Raw genomic sequence first — 18717 nt, forward strand, 5'->3', positions numbered from 1 at the left:
GGCTCGGTGAAGGGGATGGTGGCGCTCGGGCTCGGTGAAGGGGACGACGTTGCTCGGGCGCTCGGGGACGGCGGCGCTCGGGCTCGGGGACGGGGACGGCGGCGCTCGGGCTCGGGGACGGGGACAGCGGGGCTCGAGCTCGGTGAAGGGGACGGCGGCGCTCGGGCTCGGTGAAGGGGACGGCGTTGCTCGGGCGCTCGGGGACGGCGGCGCTCGGGCTCGGGGACGGTGACGGCGGCGCTCGAGCTCGGGGACAGGGACGGCGGCGCTCGGGTTCGTGCTCGGGGACGGGGACACGGCGGCAGCCTGGCGGCGCAACTGTGTCAGCTCGGGCGGGAAGAGTTAGGGTTCCTGCCGACCAACGAGCCTTTTATATTGTAAAGAATCCCACACGGATATTTAGCAAAACCGCCTGTGATAGACAACATCACATGTGGTTGTTTATTCCGACCGCCTGTGATAAATTAACTTTACAGGCGGTCGACGTAAAAAACCGCCTGTGATGTTATCTATCACAAGCAGTTTTGCTAAATATCCGCATGTGATGTGTGTACACTATAAAAGGGCTAGCCCCCCACGGGTTCCAGAACCCTAACTCGCAGAATATTCACAGCACTGTAGCGGCCGCGGGTTTTTTTTTGAGATCTACAGGGGAAGGTTTTGTTTTTGAGTTTATTGATTGATTTCAATAGTTTATGCATATATATGATCTCCATTTGTTTTCTTTCTTATTTTGATGCGATTTTTTGCCTCAATTTTGTAATATAGACCGGATTTGAAGAAAATCTTTGGAATTCAAGATTTGGACTTATAATAGTTGATCTAGTTTAAAGATTCTTTAAAAACACAGTTGTCTCACCTCAAGGTATCTATGTTGCAATGTTTGTTTCATTTTCATACACATCAATTTGTTTCATGTTTTATGGATGAATTCAATTAATTAATGATTTTATTGATGTTAATCAATATAGGGATAGGTAATGGACCGAGGTTGGATGTACAATGTGCCAAGACCACATCCGTCGTATATTCGAAATTTGAGAAGCTTTATTGAAGCGGCCAAAAAGCACGCGAATTTGCGAAAGAGCAAGGAGATATTATGTCAGTGCATCGATTGTGATAATAAGATAGCTTGGAGAGATACAGGAGTAATCCAATCACATCTGCTAAAAAGAGGGTTTAAAACAATTACACGATATGGTCAGAACATGGTGAGTTGGATCCGTGTGAAGTGCCTGGTAATGACGAGAGAGTTGTCGGAATTTTAGATCTTAAAGTTGATGGTAAAGTGGATAATGTGGATGCTAATCAAGATTTTGAAGAATTTGATTGCGAAGAGATGTTGCGCCATATGGAACCAGAAATGTTGAGTTCTGTGGGATCGCAGAAAGGGCTATCTAAAATGGAGGGACTGGAAAGTGCCTCAAAAGAACCTTTATATGATGAATCAAAGGGTTGTGACAAAGAGTTTACTACACTGCATACAGTTCTAGAACTTCTGAAGTTGAAGGCTAGCGCCGGATGGTCTGATACTAGCTTCACAGATCTTTTGAATTTTCTGTCCCAATTACTACCAAAACCCAACAAACTACCAACAAGCACTTATAAAGCGAAGAAGCTTATATCTCCCATAGCTCTGGGTGTGCAAAAAATTCATGCATGTCCGAACCATTGTATTCTGTATCGTGGCGATTTTGAGAACACATCAAGATGCCCAGTTTGCAATGTCAGTTGATACTAGAAGAGCTACAATCAAGACTATGTAAAAAAATTCCCGAAGAAAAATAAAAACAAGAAATCCACTATTGGACCTGAAAGTGACGATGACACTTTTGATGACATGGATGGGAAAAAAGAAGTCAAAGATCCCAGCTTTGGTGATGTGGTATCTTCCAGTAATTGATCGCTTAAAACGTTTGTTCTCAAATCCTAGGGAGGCTGAGCTTATGCGTTGGCATGCTGAAAATCGCAAGCAGAATAACAAACAGATTCGACACCCTGCTGATGCATCACAATGGAAAAATTTCGATCTTATGTATCCTGAGTTTGCCAAAGAAACCAGAAATGTAAGATTTGCTTTGGGTACAGACGGAATGAATCCAGTTGGTGAAAAAAGAAGTGTACATAACACCTGGCCCGTGACTTTAACGATGTACAACCTTCCATCATGGCTGTGTCACAAAAGAAAGTACATTATGTTGACTATTCTTATTCAAGGTCCGAAATCAGCTGGTGTTGATATTGATGTGTTCCTAGAACCTCTTATGGAAGATATGACAAAGCTCTGGAATGAAGGAGTTAGAATATGGGATGAGTATTACCATGAGTATTTTAACTTAAGAGCAATTATATTTGTTACCATCCATGATTCTCCCGGTGGCACCACACTATCAGGGCAAAAGACTAAAGGAAAGAATGGTTGTATAGTGTGCGTCGATGGAACTGCTTCCATGTGCCTTAAATCATCCAAGAAGTTGGTGTTCATGGGACACAGACGGTTCTTGATGAAGCACCATAAGTTCCGAAAGATGAAAGAGGAATTTAACAATCAACTGGAAAGTGAAGGTGCACCAAAGCCTTATAGTGGGAAACTTGTTTTTGAAATTGTAAAGAACATTCATGTTGTATTTGGAAAGGGAAAAACAAAGGAGAAAAGAGAAAGAGAACTGACCCTTCAACTTACACAACTTTCAAGAAGCAATCAATTTTTTTCAAGTACCTCCCATACTGGAAGGATATGGAAATTTGCCACCGCATTGATTTGATGCATGTAACAAAAAATGTTTTTGACAGCATCATTGGAACCTTGTTGGGCATGCCGAGTAAGACAAAAGACGGACTCAAATCACGCAATGATCTAGTAGATCTTCAAATCAGACCGAAACTTCATCCAGTGGATAGTGGCAAAGGGAAGCCTTACCTCCTCCCAGCTAGCTACAACTTGTCAGTTGAGGAGAGAACAAAGATTTGCAAATGTTTGTGTGGGGTCAAAGTGCCCACAGGTTTCTCATCCAATATCAGCAGACTAGTCAGGATGAAGGACTTGTCTCTATTTGGCTACAACTCTCATGACTGCCATGTGATGATGACGGTGTTCCTCCCAATTGCGGTAAGAGCCCTCGAAACAGAGCATGTCAAAGTTGTCATCACACGCTTGTGTTACTTTTTTAATGCGGTTTCACAAAAAGTAATAGCTTTAGAAGACTTGGACTATCTAAAGGCATACATCATCGAGACTATGTGCAAGCTTGAAATGTGATTTCCTCCATCATTTTTTGATATGCAAGTACACCTAATCATACATCTCGTGGATCAGATAAAAATATTAGGGCCACTATATTTACATCATATGTTTTAGTTGGAGCGATACCTGGGAGTATTAAAAGGTTATGTGCGAAATCGCACTCACCCAGAGGGTTCAATCATGGAGGGATACACTACAGAAGAAGTGATTGAGAGCTGTATAGATTACATCAGTGACGGAACAATGATAGGTGTGCCTGTACCTAAACATGAGGGTAAACTATGTTGAAGAGGGAGAATGGGCAAGAAAACTTTTCGCGTTGAGGATTACAAGCTAGTACATTGTGCTCATGGTAGTGTACTACAACATCTCACGATAGCCGAGCCTTACATAGAGGAACACCTGGATGAGCTTCGTAAAGAAAATCAGAACCGCACAGAGGACTGGATCATGAGGGAGCACAAACATCGTTTCAGCGAATGATTAATGGACAAAAACATCCCATTCGGAGACTCTTTGGAAGAGAAAACAATGAAGAATTTGGCTTCTGGGCCATCGTGTTTTATGACATCATGGCAAGCATATGACATCAATGGGTACACATTCTATACTAAATCAAAAGACATGAAAAGTGTTGCACAAAATAGCGGTGTTCGTATCGATGCTTTTGACCTACATGGACAGAAGACCACATATTTTGGATTCATAGAGAAAATATGGGAACTTGATTATGGCCCAAGCATGAAAATACCCTTATTTAAGTGCCAATGGGTACAACATCCCGTGGGGGTGATAGTGGATAACTACGGACTCACACTGGTAGACTTAAAGAAAGTAGGATATAAAGATGACCCGTGGGTTCTCGCCGAATGTGTTGCACAAGTGTTCTATGTACTCGATCCAGCAGATGAGAAGATGCATGTAGTTATTTCTAGAAAGCAAAAAAATGTTGGAGTTGAGAATGTGGGAGACCAAGATGAGGAATACAATAAGTATGAAGAGATGTTCGTCTTTAACGGTCCAGAGAGAATCAAGCGTGTGGAAAAGAAAATTGATAAGAACTTAAAGCCATACATGTGGAAAAATGGTAGTTCATGAAAAATTGTATGAATCAAATTGTATTTGTTATCATGTATGATCGACTATGAATTGTGGTTGCCAATTAATTTAAAATCTCTCTAGTTATCTATGTGTGCTATTATAATTCATTTAAATTGAATTTGCATATTATTGTTAAAAATTAAATATTAATTCATTTAAATTGTATTTGCATATTTCTGTTAAAAATTAAAATTATTTTCATATTTAAATTGTATTTTCATATTTTCACAATCACAGGCGGTTTTTCCTTAGGGTCCGTTTGTGAAAAGGATAGAGCACCACAGGCGATCCTAAACAAAAACCGCTTGTGATACTATTACATCACAGGCGTACCGAACCGCCTGGGACATCACAGGCGGTTTTCTAACCGAACCGCTTGTGATGTAAAAAGCCTACCGCTTGTACAGAGCCAAATTGTAGCAGTGTGTGATGCTGTTTTGCTTAGTTTTTTCTGTTGTACATAAATCATTTTATATTTATAATGTGTCACAATAATTTACTGATAACTACTATGATATTGCTTTACTGAAGGAATTTAGTTACCTTCAGATGAAGCTTTGTTATTACAAAATGCATTGCAGAGATGATTTGGCAATTAGGTTATTTAAAACCAAAAGATTTCCCCATGTAAACTGAGTTCCTCCAGTGCCTCAATCGAAACAGTATGATACCTATGTCTGCAGAACACTGAATTCAACATTGCAACTAAGATTAAGCTCATAAAACAGAAATATATTGTGTTCTTTGTTATCCAATTTAGTTTACTGCTATGTTTAGAAAAATTCTATGTTGAGAAGATGATTTGCCACGAGGATGCTATTACTTAACTTTTAATGAGGCTTTGTTTTTTACAAAAGCCATTACTTACCTTCAGATGAGGCTTTGTTCATTCTTTTATTTCCCCATGTTAATCTAATTTGCACATCACTAAACAATATGATACCTATTGTTTTTTATTGTTATTGATTTCTTCTTATTTTTTGTCCAATTACCTATAGAAACGACATCGAAAGGAACTTCAAGCTCAACAAGCGAAAGCATCTATACAAAGACTGTCTGAAATCTTCTAGGTAACAACAACCATGACTTCGAACATATTGTATTCTACCTTTTCAGATTTTCTTGTTTTTAATGGTATCGCAATTATTGTGCTATTGTGAATAAACCACTTGTAATGCTGTTTTGCTCAGTTTTTTCGTGTTGTACATAAATCATTTTATATTTATACTGCGTCACAATAATTTACTGATGTGCAAATATGATATTGCTTTACTGAAGGGACTCCTGTTAGTTTACTGATAACTACTATGTTCTTGCTTTACTGAAGCAACTCCTGTTAGTTTGCTGATAACAACTGCTCAGAAAAACCTAAACCCTATCGGGAATGGAGACGCTCTCGGCGAAGCAGGAGGGCAAGGTGGACGTGAAGCTGAAGCCGACTTCTAACCAATCCAACTCGTAGGCGAGCGGGGAAGCGGATGTGCCAACTAAAAGAGTGGTCTCTCTCAGCGCTTGCTTGACAAACGTGTGTTATTAACCGTTGTATATAATGTTATTAATTAATGTCCTTTATTCCCTGATGCTTCTGCTGTGGCTCACGTTCTCAACTTTGTATCTGATGATGAAAGACCAGATGTTTTCTTGCAGTTCTCAACTTTGTATATAATGTCATTTATCTAAAGTTTTATGGTCCACTAACATACGGTTCAGTTTATCATACAACATTTGTGTTAGCGTAGTAAAAAAGCCTGCGGAGAACGAAGGATGCATGCAAAGGATGAAAGGATGGGATATGGAGAGTGGCGGAAAAGGATGAACGACGGACGATACAGCCGGCTAACAGAGACGGGCCTCATAAGCTAACGACCGTCAGCTGTTGCAATGGGATAGATAGATGATCGTCGTTGACAGGTCGTCGATATATAGGCCCTGTTTGGCACAGCTTATTTTCAGCTTCTTCACAAATTTAAGCCGAAGTTCTGCCAAACAGACAGCTTCTGCAGCAGCTTATCAGTTTAGCTGCTTCTCAAAATGAACTAAAAACAGTCAACAAGCATAAGCTGCTTTTTACCAGCTTATCAGATAAGCTGCTTTTTCAACAAGTAGTAGCTGTACCAAACAGGGCCATAGCAGAGAGAGAGAGAGACGGAAAAGCATGCAGAAAAAACGTTGCGACCAGCCCAAGTTAGCAGCGTCAAGTCACGCTCCATCCATCATCACGCATTGCGGTTAGAGGTGGCGCGCGCTGCTTCGCGACGAGTCATCCAGAGAGCTAGCGCGCTAAAAAGTCAGAAGCTATATATATGGCAGATCTCTCTCTCTCTTCAGCTGGATAGATAGATACTCCCTCCGTTTCTTTTTATTAGTCGTTGGATAGTGCAAAATTACACTATCCAGCGACTAATAAAAAGAAACGGAGGGAGTAAATGTCTACTAGCTAGCTAGGCTGATGATGACCCTTTCCGTCTGGTTGGTGACTCTTGTGTGAAGCTAAGCCGATAAAACAGGCAGAAGCAACAGAAAAAGACATGAGGAGAGAGAGCACATACGTACGTGCACCGTTCACCGCGTACGTCGAACGGACAGATCGATTAGTTCGCCGGCCGGCCGGTACCACGTCCACGTAGTACATCGCCTCTCCCTGCCCGCCGTCCGGCGTCTCTCCTTACTCGATCGGCATCGGCTGCCTCTCCAGTTTGTCCAAGGGCCGGGCCAGGCCGTACGTGCATTCTGAATTTTGCGACCAACTTGCACCACTTCGCTAGTCACGTCAATTATGCATCATGTAGAGCCCCTTGCCTTTCATCATCAAGAGGGATCAGAAACAGGTGCCCCTCCTCCTTCCTGTTTACCTCTTTTTTTCTTCTTGTTTTTATACTGCCTACTGCATTTTTTGGCACATTTTGTTTAGTTGGTCAGTAGGTGCTCGTCCCTCCTCTTTCTTAAGGTGGTGTTCTTCTCTGGTCAAACGGTACTTAACTAGGTTAGGTGTGAGTGCATATATCTTGTGCTCTTTTAGCTAGCCAAGCTGGAATAATGGTCAACATGTGAAACCCAAACACACGAGGGCGTGTTTGTCATGAATCTGCTCCTCTCTAGACCAGCTCCACTCCAAAGCTCTGGGCAGAGCATCTCTGCCTTAAAGTGACGTTAGCGGCTAATAACTCCAAACTCTATGTCTATGTTACTTTTTTAAGATTTTGGAGCACCAAAATAGGTGCTCCAAAAAATTTTACTAGAGCTCTGAATACTCTCTGGAGTTTGAGTGTTTGGCAGGCTCTAGCCAGCTTCTCCCCTTAAAGTTCTGCTCTACAGCCATGCCAAACACGTTCTTTGGCTCTATCTTGAATGTGGATACTCTATTTTTTACTTTCTCCATCCCAAAATATAATTCGTTTTACATTAAATACACATTCCTTAACTAATTTATGAATATAGCTAATTTTATGAATATAGCTTGTATGCATGTCTATATTCCTCATTTTTACCAATACAACATCATATAGATCATCCATATCACATATATCACTCACATACAATATCTACATTATATATATAATTCTTAAAGTATCCTCAGTTGTTCAAGTATATATCAATATCTATACATCTAATCAGTCTGAACCTAGATTTATCAAATGGTTAGAGTTGTCAACGCTAGCTGCAACATAATCAAACAGTTGGTGAACAAATGAGTTTGATCCCCCGGTATCATATGAGTCCAAAAACTTTACATGTTATAGTTAATTATAATTGGGTTACATTAACTATAATTAGATGAGTTTCACCTAAATTGACTATTTTTGGTGGAATTTGAGCTAAATTGACTAATTTGCGCGACAATGACTAAGTTTGGCTATAATTGGACTAGATTGATTTATTTTCCTAGAATTGATTTAAGGTGGCTAATTTTAATAAACTAACTAAGTTTAGAAAAAGTGAGCTAAGTTTTTTATAATTAAGCTCAATTGGCTAATGTTCTTTATAATTGATGTAAGTTTGCTAAAGATGTGATTATAAGGTTGAAGCATCGATAGAGGCAAACTCTATTGTGACGGTGGCGGCATCTCGAACATGGGAAATTGGTATGTATCCCCATCTGTTACAAATGTTATGTGAATGAAATAGATAAAACATCATTAATTATGTAAAAATCTATAAACAATAATAGAATATTAGTTAAACTTACTCAAAACATTGCTCGTTGTTGTGATATGTAGGTAGAGAAATACTCGTCATGCTACCACTCCAAGCATTGACGTCATCGATCGTACTCTTGACGTTACCTCTTCAACTCGTAGTTTTGATCCTACTATTCTTTCAGTTTGTTATTCACCTGATTGTTGGGTTGAAATAGGGGGCAATATTCATGTTTATGCTGATATTTCTTTGTTATCAGCAAGTTAGGAGAACTCCTTGTTGATGGGAATGGAGCGTGTGCAGCTCTTCGTGGTGTTGGTAAGGTCGATTTGAATCTTACTTCGAGAAAGATCATGCAATCGAAGAACATGCAATATGTCCTCTTAATAAGGAAGAATTTAATTAGTGGCTTGTTGAGAGATGGCTAGAAAGTTGTGTTTCATCCAACAAATATATATTGTCTTAGTATGGAACTTTTATTGGCAAAGGCTATGAGAGTGAAGGCTTGTTCTGCTTGTCTATATTGGATGCATGTTTAATTCTATGAACCATGTGAGCCATGAGAATGAGACAAATATTTAGCATATGTGTTTATATAATATAAATTTTGGTTGTATGGCATGTTTAAGTAGTATGAATTTAATTTTGAAATTTGATTTACTCAAATTTTCTAAATGCCATGTATGTGTGCAATAGAAGCAGCCTTGCAAGCCTCACAAGGCTATCACGACGAGGAAGTTGGCACCATTAGAACTAATCCATTCTAATTTGTGTGACATAAATTATGAGTAGACAAAAGATAGTAAAAGATATTTTATGACGTTCATAAATGATTACACTAGATTCTGTCATGTACATGTGTTAAAATCAAAAGATGAAGCATTATATTATTTAAACATGTACAAAAACTGAGTTAGAAAATCAACTTGAGAAGAAAACTAAATGGTTATTGTCTCCTCATAGAGGAGAATAATTCTCAAATGTGTTTTCTGAGTTTGCGCGAAGCATGACATTATTTATGAGATGACACAACTATATTCACCACCACAATCCAATAGGATTGTCGATAGAACCGCACTCTAACTTAGTTGGTCAACGCATGTTAGCAATAGTAAGTTTATGTAAGGAGCGATGAGGTGAGACAATTATAATAATATATCATGTCATGAATAAAGCGTCCACAAAGAAAAAAGAATTACAAATGTTTGAGAAGTGAGAGAAGAAGATATTTAATCTCTCTTAAATGCGAACATGTACTAAAAGTTTTTATTGAAATAAGTATTTGATCTCTCTTAAATCCAGATACAATGTATATAAGGGCATGTTTGGATCCTTGTAGCAAACAGTATACCTCCTAATATTAGCACCTTAACTTCCAAACAAGTCGGCTAACAAATCGGTTAATTGTTAACCGAAGTGCTGTCAAATTGTTTGATCATTAGCCATTTGACCTTGTTAATAGATACTAATAGATCATATAAAAAGAAAATGGCATCTATTAGCCAAGTATACAAGCACACCCTTGATAATTTTTGCTAGCTAATTATTTTCTGTCTAATTATAGCCACTGGCAAACAATAAACTATGAGAATCTAAACAGGACCTAAATATAAATATATAAATATATATATATATATAACATTAAAAAAATACACGTAAAACTACATCAAATTTGGAACGGGCGAGATGCAGACAGTAATATAAATAGTTTGATTATAATCTATAATAAAATAAAATTGAGAAAACTATCTTAAGTGACCTGGAGATTAATTTTATTATGATTTACAATAAAATAAAAATAAAGGAAAGTATTTTAAGTGAGCTGTAGAGTAAACTGAAAAAAATAAATAAATGTGGCCCATGCAGGTAGAGTAAATTGAAAAAAAAATGGCCCATGCAGGTCTCGAACCTGCGACCTTCGCGTTATTAGCACGACGCTCTAACCAACTGAGCTAATAGGCCATTTGGTTTTTAATACAGATATGTTTATATATATTACATAATCACGTGGGATATCTGCGCGGAACTAAGATGAGAGCAAAGTTCTGGACCGGCGAAATCTGCATTACTTGCGATAACACGGGTCCTTGTTTTCTGACACCCCTCTCATCATGATCTACATCCAGAGACAGGTTCACTTGCCTCCGCTTCACTCATGCACCAGTACATCCTCTCCACGTACTCCAAGTCGAAGAGGCTGCCGTCGTACACGCGGCGCATGGCCTTCCGCGACAGGTACTTACCCCTCGCCGTCCCGCTCCAGCTCGTGCAGAGGATCATCCACTCCAACCTGCCTGCTGTCCTCACTAAGGCCTTGTTCGCTTATTCCCAATACACATGGATTGGATGGGTTTGGAAAAAATTATGAAGAAGTTTGACTTGCGTGGGATTCAAACCCATCCAATCCTACTTAATCCACATGGATTGAAGGCTAACCGAACAAGCCCTAAGGTGTCAAGATGTTGATTAATCCGGGGTTTTACGTGAGGGGGTTCTCTTCTCTTTCGCCGATGGACGTAGTGAATAGCTTGGTACAAATTGAAGGTTTGCTTCACCCACTTTCTCTTGTTACTGCATAAAAGCGGATATCCTTATATACCGGTCAAAAAAGAGGTGGCGTAGAGGCCTGAAACCGGAGGAGAGGGTATGAATAAATTTTATAGAGATTTGTTATTTTTGCGCTCTAAGGTTGTTTGCACCGGATGATGCAAATATCCATACAAAATATTATTTGTACTATAGATTATAATTATAGATTATAATGTTTACGGGATAAAGTTTGAAAATATGAGATGACATAGAGAAGATCGGTGGAGATAGCCAATGACTCTCCGAACTCCTAAAAAAGATTCTTTTCTCCATAAACTCCAATAATATCCTTTAAATCCTCCTCTAAATATGACGAACATTCAGTCATTTATCTATATATAGACTTTTTCTTTTCTATCTACTTTTATACTTTAAACAATATTAAGCAAAACTAAAAAATATGTTTTAGACAATAAATTAAACAAAACAAAACAAAACAAAAAATGTATAAGATATAACAAATACGTGCGTACAAAAATAGGATAAAATGTATCCCTAGTATAAGTGGATCTTTCACTTATAAAAACAAGATATAGAAAATATTGTTTAAGAAGAATAAGGTATAAAAGAGAGATAGTTTTAGAGAAATATGTAAAAGACATAAAGGAGATATATGGATACGGAGACAGCCTAATGACCTGCAAGTCACCCTGATGTTCTGCATGCTCAAATCTCGTCGTATTAATCTACCAGTTCAGCTGGCTACAAAACTTATCACTCCTTAATAGCAGGAAAGGGAAGGATCCAATATATATAGTTCGCGCGACGCGATATAGATAGTTACCAACGAAACAACGACCAGAAGCACGTGCGCTGATTTTATTGGATTCATTCGCAAATCGTAAGGCCCAAACCGATTACTGGTAGCAATAGCAGAGAATAGCCTGCTTACTGTTACCACAACCACGATACAAGGTGTAGCAGCATATGCTCGCGCATGCTGACAGCCAAAAACCCTGTGAATATATTTTATACACAAACGCTGCTGCAACGACTCCTGGAACAAGCGTCACAACTGCTTTCCACGCAACAACACATAATAAGGCACCAAAACAAAAACCAACTCGATGAGATAGATTTTCCAACTACAGAAAAGTCCGTCGGCATGTGGTTAACGTCATCATGTGCATCCAGGCTCAAGGCTCCTGTTTTAGCACGATATCGATGATGCCTATGGCGGCCTTTGGCTGGTAATGCTCATCAGTGTCGACTTCTTCAATCTCCTGTTCACATAAGCAAGCAGACAAAAACAAAATCTAATAAGCAACTATTATAGTGATATCACCCAAATCAAAATGCATCAACAGCCTGGGCCATGTGCATATGCCAACAGTCCTGGCGTAAATGACGAATTCAATTTGGTCGGGCTTTTTCATATCTATAACTTGGCATTTTGAACACCTGCTAGTCTATAAATCAAGATTCGAAACATCTATTTGGGCTCAAATGCTGAAGGATAAGTATATGAAACAGGGTTCTTTCTTTATCACCAGACAAAAAGGCTCCTCACAGTTCTGGCACACAAAGTCGAACATCTTTCCAAGCGAGGTGGGGCTGAATTTTTAGATTGGAAAGATCCCAGAAAGAGAAATTCAGAAAGCACCTGAACGATGTCCTCTCCCTTGATAACTCGCCCAAATACAACAAGCTTGTCATTCAAGTCAGGAATTGGAGCCGTCGTGATAAACAAATCAAATCCTTTGGTATTAGGATTCTTTGCAGTCCCAATCATAAATGCCTCATGTTTTGGACTGAAAAAAAATCATAGAAATATAGTTAACATTAAGAAAATTGCTATCCTAAAAGATCTGGTCTACAAAACTAAGATTCAAGATATTTAGTATATGCATGCACTACTGAGGAATCAAACCTGAGATCATTTTTTCCACTAGCTTTAGCTTTCGTTATCCATTCTTGGGAAGCTCCATCAAAATCAAAATCACCTCCTTGAATTACAAAATTTTTTATGATATGCCGAAATGGCATTCCTTTGAAATGATTACTCTTGCTGCGCAATAGGATAAATATTAGATAATATACCAATGGCCAAAAATTAATAATAGCTCATCCTGAAGAATTATCAACTTGTTAGTTCCAACTGTCTTGACTGACTCTTGAGACATTTGTGAAGTATTTTATCAGGAAAGATGCATAGTAACAAATACAATATATGAATCCTAAACATAGCTGCCATATGCTACCATGGTAGAAACTGCCACACATTCATGACACCAGTAACTAGTTTATCATTACAACCAAACTTTGTTAACAGGTTCATGAAAGATTCAAATAATCCCATTGATTGCCATTTATTTAACACTATTAGATTCTGTGTTTCCTTTGGGAGAGCATAAAAGCACTTTTCAAGTTCAATGTTATTCCTCAAATAAGTGAATATAAATTCTACGAGAATTTTAGTCCAACTGTTGAAACTAGCAGGTGTTGACTGACCCATCAACTAAAAGTATTGTTTAATAGGTTGCAGATTTGTAGTCATTCATAGTATAACTGTGATGCCTAGTCCTACCTCTACCATCGTTCAAATTGTGATAAAGTTGTCGTTTTAAAGTTCTACCTTCTGCCGATTAATCATATATACTATATACGGCAAGTTACGTTTTTTAGCCAACTATGTCACAGATATATTGTGACACAAACACAATCAAATGACAAAACAGATGATCATATAAATTTTATGTCATGAAACTATTAAATAAATCATGGATTCATCACAATTTATGGTGCTTACCACAAGTTGATAAATCTATCCACAACGTCAGCAGAAGCATCTTTGTATATTTCTATAGTAATTGGGCCTTTTGCGGTGTTCATTACCTGCAGAAGTTAAGTAGTGGCATAATGCTTCTCTCTACTACAAAGATGATTAACTGCAGTATGGTGATAAAATTATTTGAAAACTAATTTATCTGCAAAGCATAATTGCATTCAAAAAAATTATCCCAAACTTGGTAAGGTTGTATGCCATATTTTTTCATACTAATTCTGAAGATGAACATAATCTGATTTTCTTGCTAATTATGTGGATGATAAGTTGATAACTAGTGTTATAAAATGTTGGGTCTCAACAACAGAGTAACAGACAGCAGAAAAGTTTAATTAACATAGCAAAAGAAACACTTCATAACTAGGTAGCGGTGTACTGCCTCCGTTCTCGAATATTTGTCGCCCACTAGTTCATTTTCGAACTAAACCGCAAACAAATAAAAAAGAACGGAGGAGTACAATATATCACAGTCTTAGTTGCATTTAGATTATTTGTTTCAACTTCTCAAGCCTAGTGGAATCGTTACTTAGTGTTAAACTTTAGTCAGTACTGACTGACTCAGATTTCATCATTTCATGAGCATAGTTTGAGCAGTATAGAACATCAAAAAGAACACCAATCATCCCCACTTAACAAACATTGTTACCATTACCTTGTTTGGATAATGGGATTCACACTTCACACAAAAGGACATAACTCACTATGCTACAATAAAAGTTGTATTTCCACATGCAAATTCATACATCCTTAGCAGAAAAATATTTTTTAAAGATGTACCAAAGTGTCATATCCTTTAAGCATATCATGCTTGAAGAAAATAAACCACAGACTGATTAATATGTCAGTAGCAGCACAGCAAACTATAATGCATATACAACATACATAAAAAGATACAATATTCCCAAGTTACATTCAATGATTGATTAAATGTGTGGTCAATATCTGGTGGTTTATTTAGAAATTGAGTTGAGAAGAGTGAACAACAAAACTTACCGCATATCTTGGTCTACTTATCATTTTTGGATCCTCCGGTCTCACAGCAAGCTTGATTGAAACAAATGAACAAAAGAAGACAATCAATGAGTTTAACCTTTGATGTCTGATTCCCTTAAAACTTATAAAAAATTATCAAGGAAAATTTATTAAGCATTAAAGACCACATTAAAATAGATGTTCCATTTTGTCACAAATGAACTCTAAAGAAATCAAATTCAATAGAGAAAATGCAGAAGACGGCCCTATATATTTCATATAAACAAGAATTATCATTGGTTCTGTTGCCAGAATGAATAAGAAACAAATTCTAATAGTCACGTCAATGAGCTAAGCCCAAAATGTATAGTTATGATACTAACCGTGCAACACGCTTTCCACTATATCAGTTAGTATAGTCACTAGGCCATAAAAAGTTATTTAATGGGGAAAAGAGAGATAATGTCACCTAAATACAAATGACATGTGCCTAGTTGCAGATTCATTAATTGTAAACAATACAAGCACAGTTTCTAGCACTAGATTTTTGTAAGATTGTGTAACTTACCTCAGCTTCATGAAGCTCCATTTCGAAGTCTTGGGCAGACCTGAGGTTGAACTCATCAATAGAGGAATGCTGAGCAGAAATATATATTGCACTACTTATTCAACAACTACAGAAAGATCGGCATGAGCTTACTTCATCTCAACTTATTGCAATATATAAGTGTGCTAGGTGCAAAAAAAATAGTAAATTAAACCCAAAAAAGGTTTCCGGAAAGGACATTAACCTTTGATGCCAATGGCTGTAGGTAGCATAGAGAGATAGCACAACCAATATGACAATCAAGTTCCATGTGATGATAGTAGAGTAGCTGATTCGAGATGGAGCCTTCTTTGTTTTGCTTTGGATTAGCAATTGCTTAGGCTTTATCCTTGCCATCTGCTAGAGTACGGAGAAACAGCTCTACCTGGGAAGCTCTCCCTTCTAGGATGGAAAAGACAAATTTAAGTCAGGGCAAGAAAAGGGAACAAAAACAAAATAGCTAAGATCTGCAATGTATTGTGTGATATTCCTAGCAATAAAAGGAGAAAGAAAAGGACACAATTTTGAAGATGAACAGAGGACAGACTATGCATCATTCAGGTGCCTTCGGATAACCCTATGCTACAGGCATCCTAAGCACAATCTGCCTTATGGCCCTGTAGAAAAGAATGCTAAAACCCCTATTTATGTGTCGTCAATCGCCAACCTGAACTAATGCCACCAAAGCCGAACAGCCGGTCTACTGGAAAGGGGCGAACCCAGTAAAGGACATGGGTGTACACATGTACGCCAGAATATTTTTTGCTAAAAGTCTAAGTTTGTAGGCAGAATACATGCAAGTACAATGAAGTTGGAACAGATCCGAATGCAAATAATAAGTTAGGGTTTGGGTGCTCGGTTTTGTACACCAGGAAGTGAATACCAAGAGGTGGGCGTACTTGGTGGTGCTCGCGGCCGGCGAATGGCCCGAAGAAGACCAGGGCACCAGGCGTATGGAGGCAGCTACGGCCACCCAGTCGTCGCCGAGAGAGAAGGGGAAGAGGAAGAGGGAGCGCACGCTGGGTGGGAAGAAGAACAAGAACCGTCACGGTTGCAGGTGGACCGGCGAGGTTAGGAGGAATCGAAGGTGATAGGTGGAGATAAATATTTTTCTAGTTAAACTTGAATAAAAGGAGATTTATGAGGTGTTTGGTTCAAGTAAATAATGCATATAAGATCAGAGTAACTTCGGTAGTTGTCGAAAAGACTTCCAAATTAATAATTTATGTAGTTAACATAAAAACACCTATGCAACAGTTCTCTAAGGACTAGTTTGTGAACTTCATTTTCTTAAGTAATTCATATTTTCTTAAGGGAAAAATAAACTAATTTCTCTAAGAAAAATAGAAATCTCTTGGGAAAATGAGTTTGTCAAACTACCCTAAGGTCCCGTTTGTTTCCTTGGAATTGAACTCCATTTTAATAATTATAATTTAGACAAAACTAATTAAGTTCATATATTTATATATGTAATATATTTGTATATTATCCTAAATCATATGAGAGAGATAGTTATATCCCACATTTATGTTATAGCGAAGTAAGCAGAAGAGTGTGCTATAAGTTGTACATCGGGAAAATAGCATGTAAATCTATAGAATCAATTTCCATCTCTCACCCCATGAATTTGAGATAGTCTTATATGATAACTTTGGAAGTGGTGGAATGTTACATTATAAAAAAGTAGCATATTCCATTAGTAAGATTCTAATTCCTCAAAATGAAACGAAACAAACGGGGCCTAAATGAATTTTCTAAATTTAGCGTTTCTCATCTAACCTCATTTCCTTTCTAATTTGATAACCATTTAGCAACCCTCTAAAAAATGTTGACTGCATTATGAAGGTAATTGATGATATTTGTGACTTTTTTATGTGGATAGATACAAAACAAAACTACAACCTATAGTTAGAGAACTATTAGGGAACTCACATTTTTTACTCCCGGAGTTATTTCACAACTTTTTAAATCTATGATTTAGAGAGCTAAAATTTACATAATTATTGGAGTTCTTTAAGGTAGTGCATCATAAGTTCATTCCTCAAATTTAGTGGGATGACCTCATTCCTCATGTTAATACTAACTATGAGGAATGAGGTTGTGTTGTATCAACTTATTTCATTCTACAAACAAAAAAAGTGAGGAGTGAGAAGATGATGTATTAGCTTATTCCTTGAAAGGAAAATGGCCTCAAACATTTCCTATAATCGATTTTGTTGTTTGACGACCATCACAAAACCTTATAGACTAACTAGTTTGCCTAGTTGATCATTTTTCAGGTGCATAAAGTCATCTACGTACAACTATTCTAAGTCGACTGACCAGAATACCGTAGATTATTCCGAACAGGAGAAACTTTTTGAAAAACACCTATGCCCGGACCGTCCATGACACCAGGGTGAGACTCGGACAGGAATACTGCAAAAACAGAGTTAACACTATGGACTGTCCGAAGTAGAAGCGAGCACCGTCCGAGACCAACTGCGGACTGTCCGGCCTCAAGCTCGGACCATTCGGTCGTTGGAAAACCAGAAAACCCCCGAAGGTGACGAGTTCGGTAAAATACATTTTTAGCGTCCTCGCGGACCGTCCGGGGTGCACGGTCGGACCATCCGCGACTGCTTTATCTGACATATGACGCCGTATTAAATGCACTATAGCCGTTGATATAGTCATTACTACTGACCATTGTGATTTCAGTCGTTGATGTGGAGAGGCAGACCGTCCGGACCAGGGGCGTGGACCGTCCGCGGTCGACAGAATTGGAGCAACAGCTAAGAAGTGGTTGGATGCTATAAATACAATCCCAACCACCTTCATTCACTCCAGACAAGCACTCTATTCATTCACATTCAATACAAGAGCTAGCAATCCATTTCAAGACACATTCAAAGCTTCCAAACTCTGCAAGTCCCACAATTAAAACAAGTGATCATTAGTGCTTAGTTACTTGAGAGAGTGTGATCCGTGTTTCATTCGTTGCTCTTGTTGCTTGGTTTTCGTAATCATGCTTTCTTCATCTCTCTCTAAACCTTCTAAGTGATTTGTAAAGCAAGCAAGAGAAACCTAATGGTGTGGTGATCCTTGTGGGGTCTTAGTGACCTGTGTGATTAAGAAGAAGCACTCGACCGGTCTAAGTGACCGATTGAGAGAGGGAAAGGGTTGAAATAGACCCGGCCTTTGTGGTCTCCTCAACGGGGATTAGGTTCTTTGGAACCGAACATTGGGAAACAAATAGTCGTGTCCACTTGTATTGATCTTCACCATTCGATTTGTTTCTCCCCTCTCCTCTCTCTCTTTAAA

General features: G+C 38.4%; 1 protein-coding gene and 1 non-coding gene across 5 annotated transcripts; both read right to left on the reverse strand.

The window, feature by feature from the left end:
* Nucleotides 1-10370: 10370 nt before the first annotated feature.
* On the reverse strand, nt 10371-10444 carry TRNAI-AAU (transfer RNA isoleucine (anticodon AAU)). The gene has a single exon. It is a non-coding gene; the product is annotated as a tRNA-Ile (tRNA).
* A 1420-nt stretch (nt 10445-11864) lies between these two features.
* LOC100280015 (uncharacterized) lies at nt 11865-16604 on the reverse strand. Of its 4 annotated transcripts, none has more exons than XM_008653136.3 (8): nt 16314-16604; nt 15620-15816; nt 15397-15436; nt 14850-14900; nt 13821-13906; nt 12942-13079; nt 12675-12822; nt 11865-12294 (listed from the first exon to the last, which is right to left on the reverse strand). In XM_008653136.3, exons 2-8 carry the CDS (start codon nt 15769-15771, stop codon nt 12208-12210), a joined length of 702 nt encoding a protein of 233 aa, XP_008651358.1. In that variant the 5' UTR covers nt 15772-15816; nt 16314-16604; the 3' UTR covers nt 11865-12207. The 4 variants fall into 4 exon arrangements, with proteins under 4 accessions (XP_008651358.1, XP_008651360.1, XP_008651359.1 ...); XM_008653138.3 differs by having other exon boundaries at nt 15620-15813; nt 16314-16533; XM_008653137.3 differs by having other exon boundaries at nt 15620-15813; nt 16298-16498.
* Between the last annotated feature and the right edge of the window lie 2113 nt (nt 16605-18717).

The sequence above is a fragment of the Zea mays genome, chromosome 7 (genome assembly GCF_902167145.1).
Source record: "Zea mays cultivar B73 chromosome 7, Zm-B73-REFERENCE-NAM-5.0, whole genome shotgun sequence".
Classification (NCBI taxonomy): Eukaryota; Viridiplantae; Streptophyta; class Magnoliopsida; order Poales; family Poaceae; genus Zea; species Zea mays.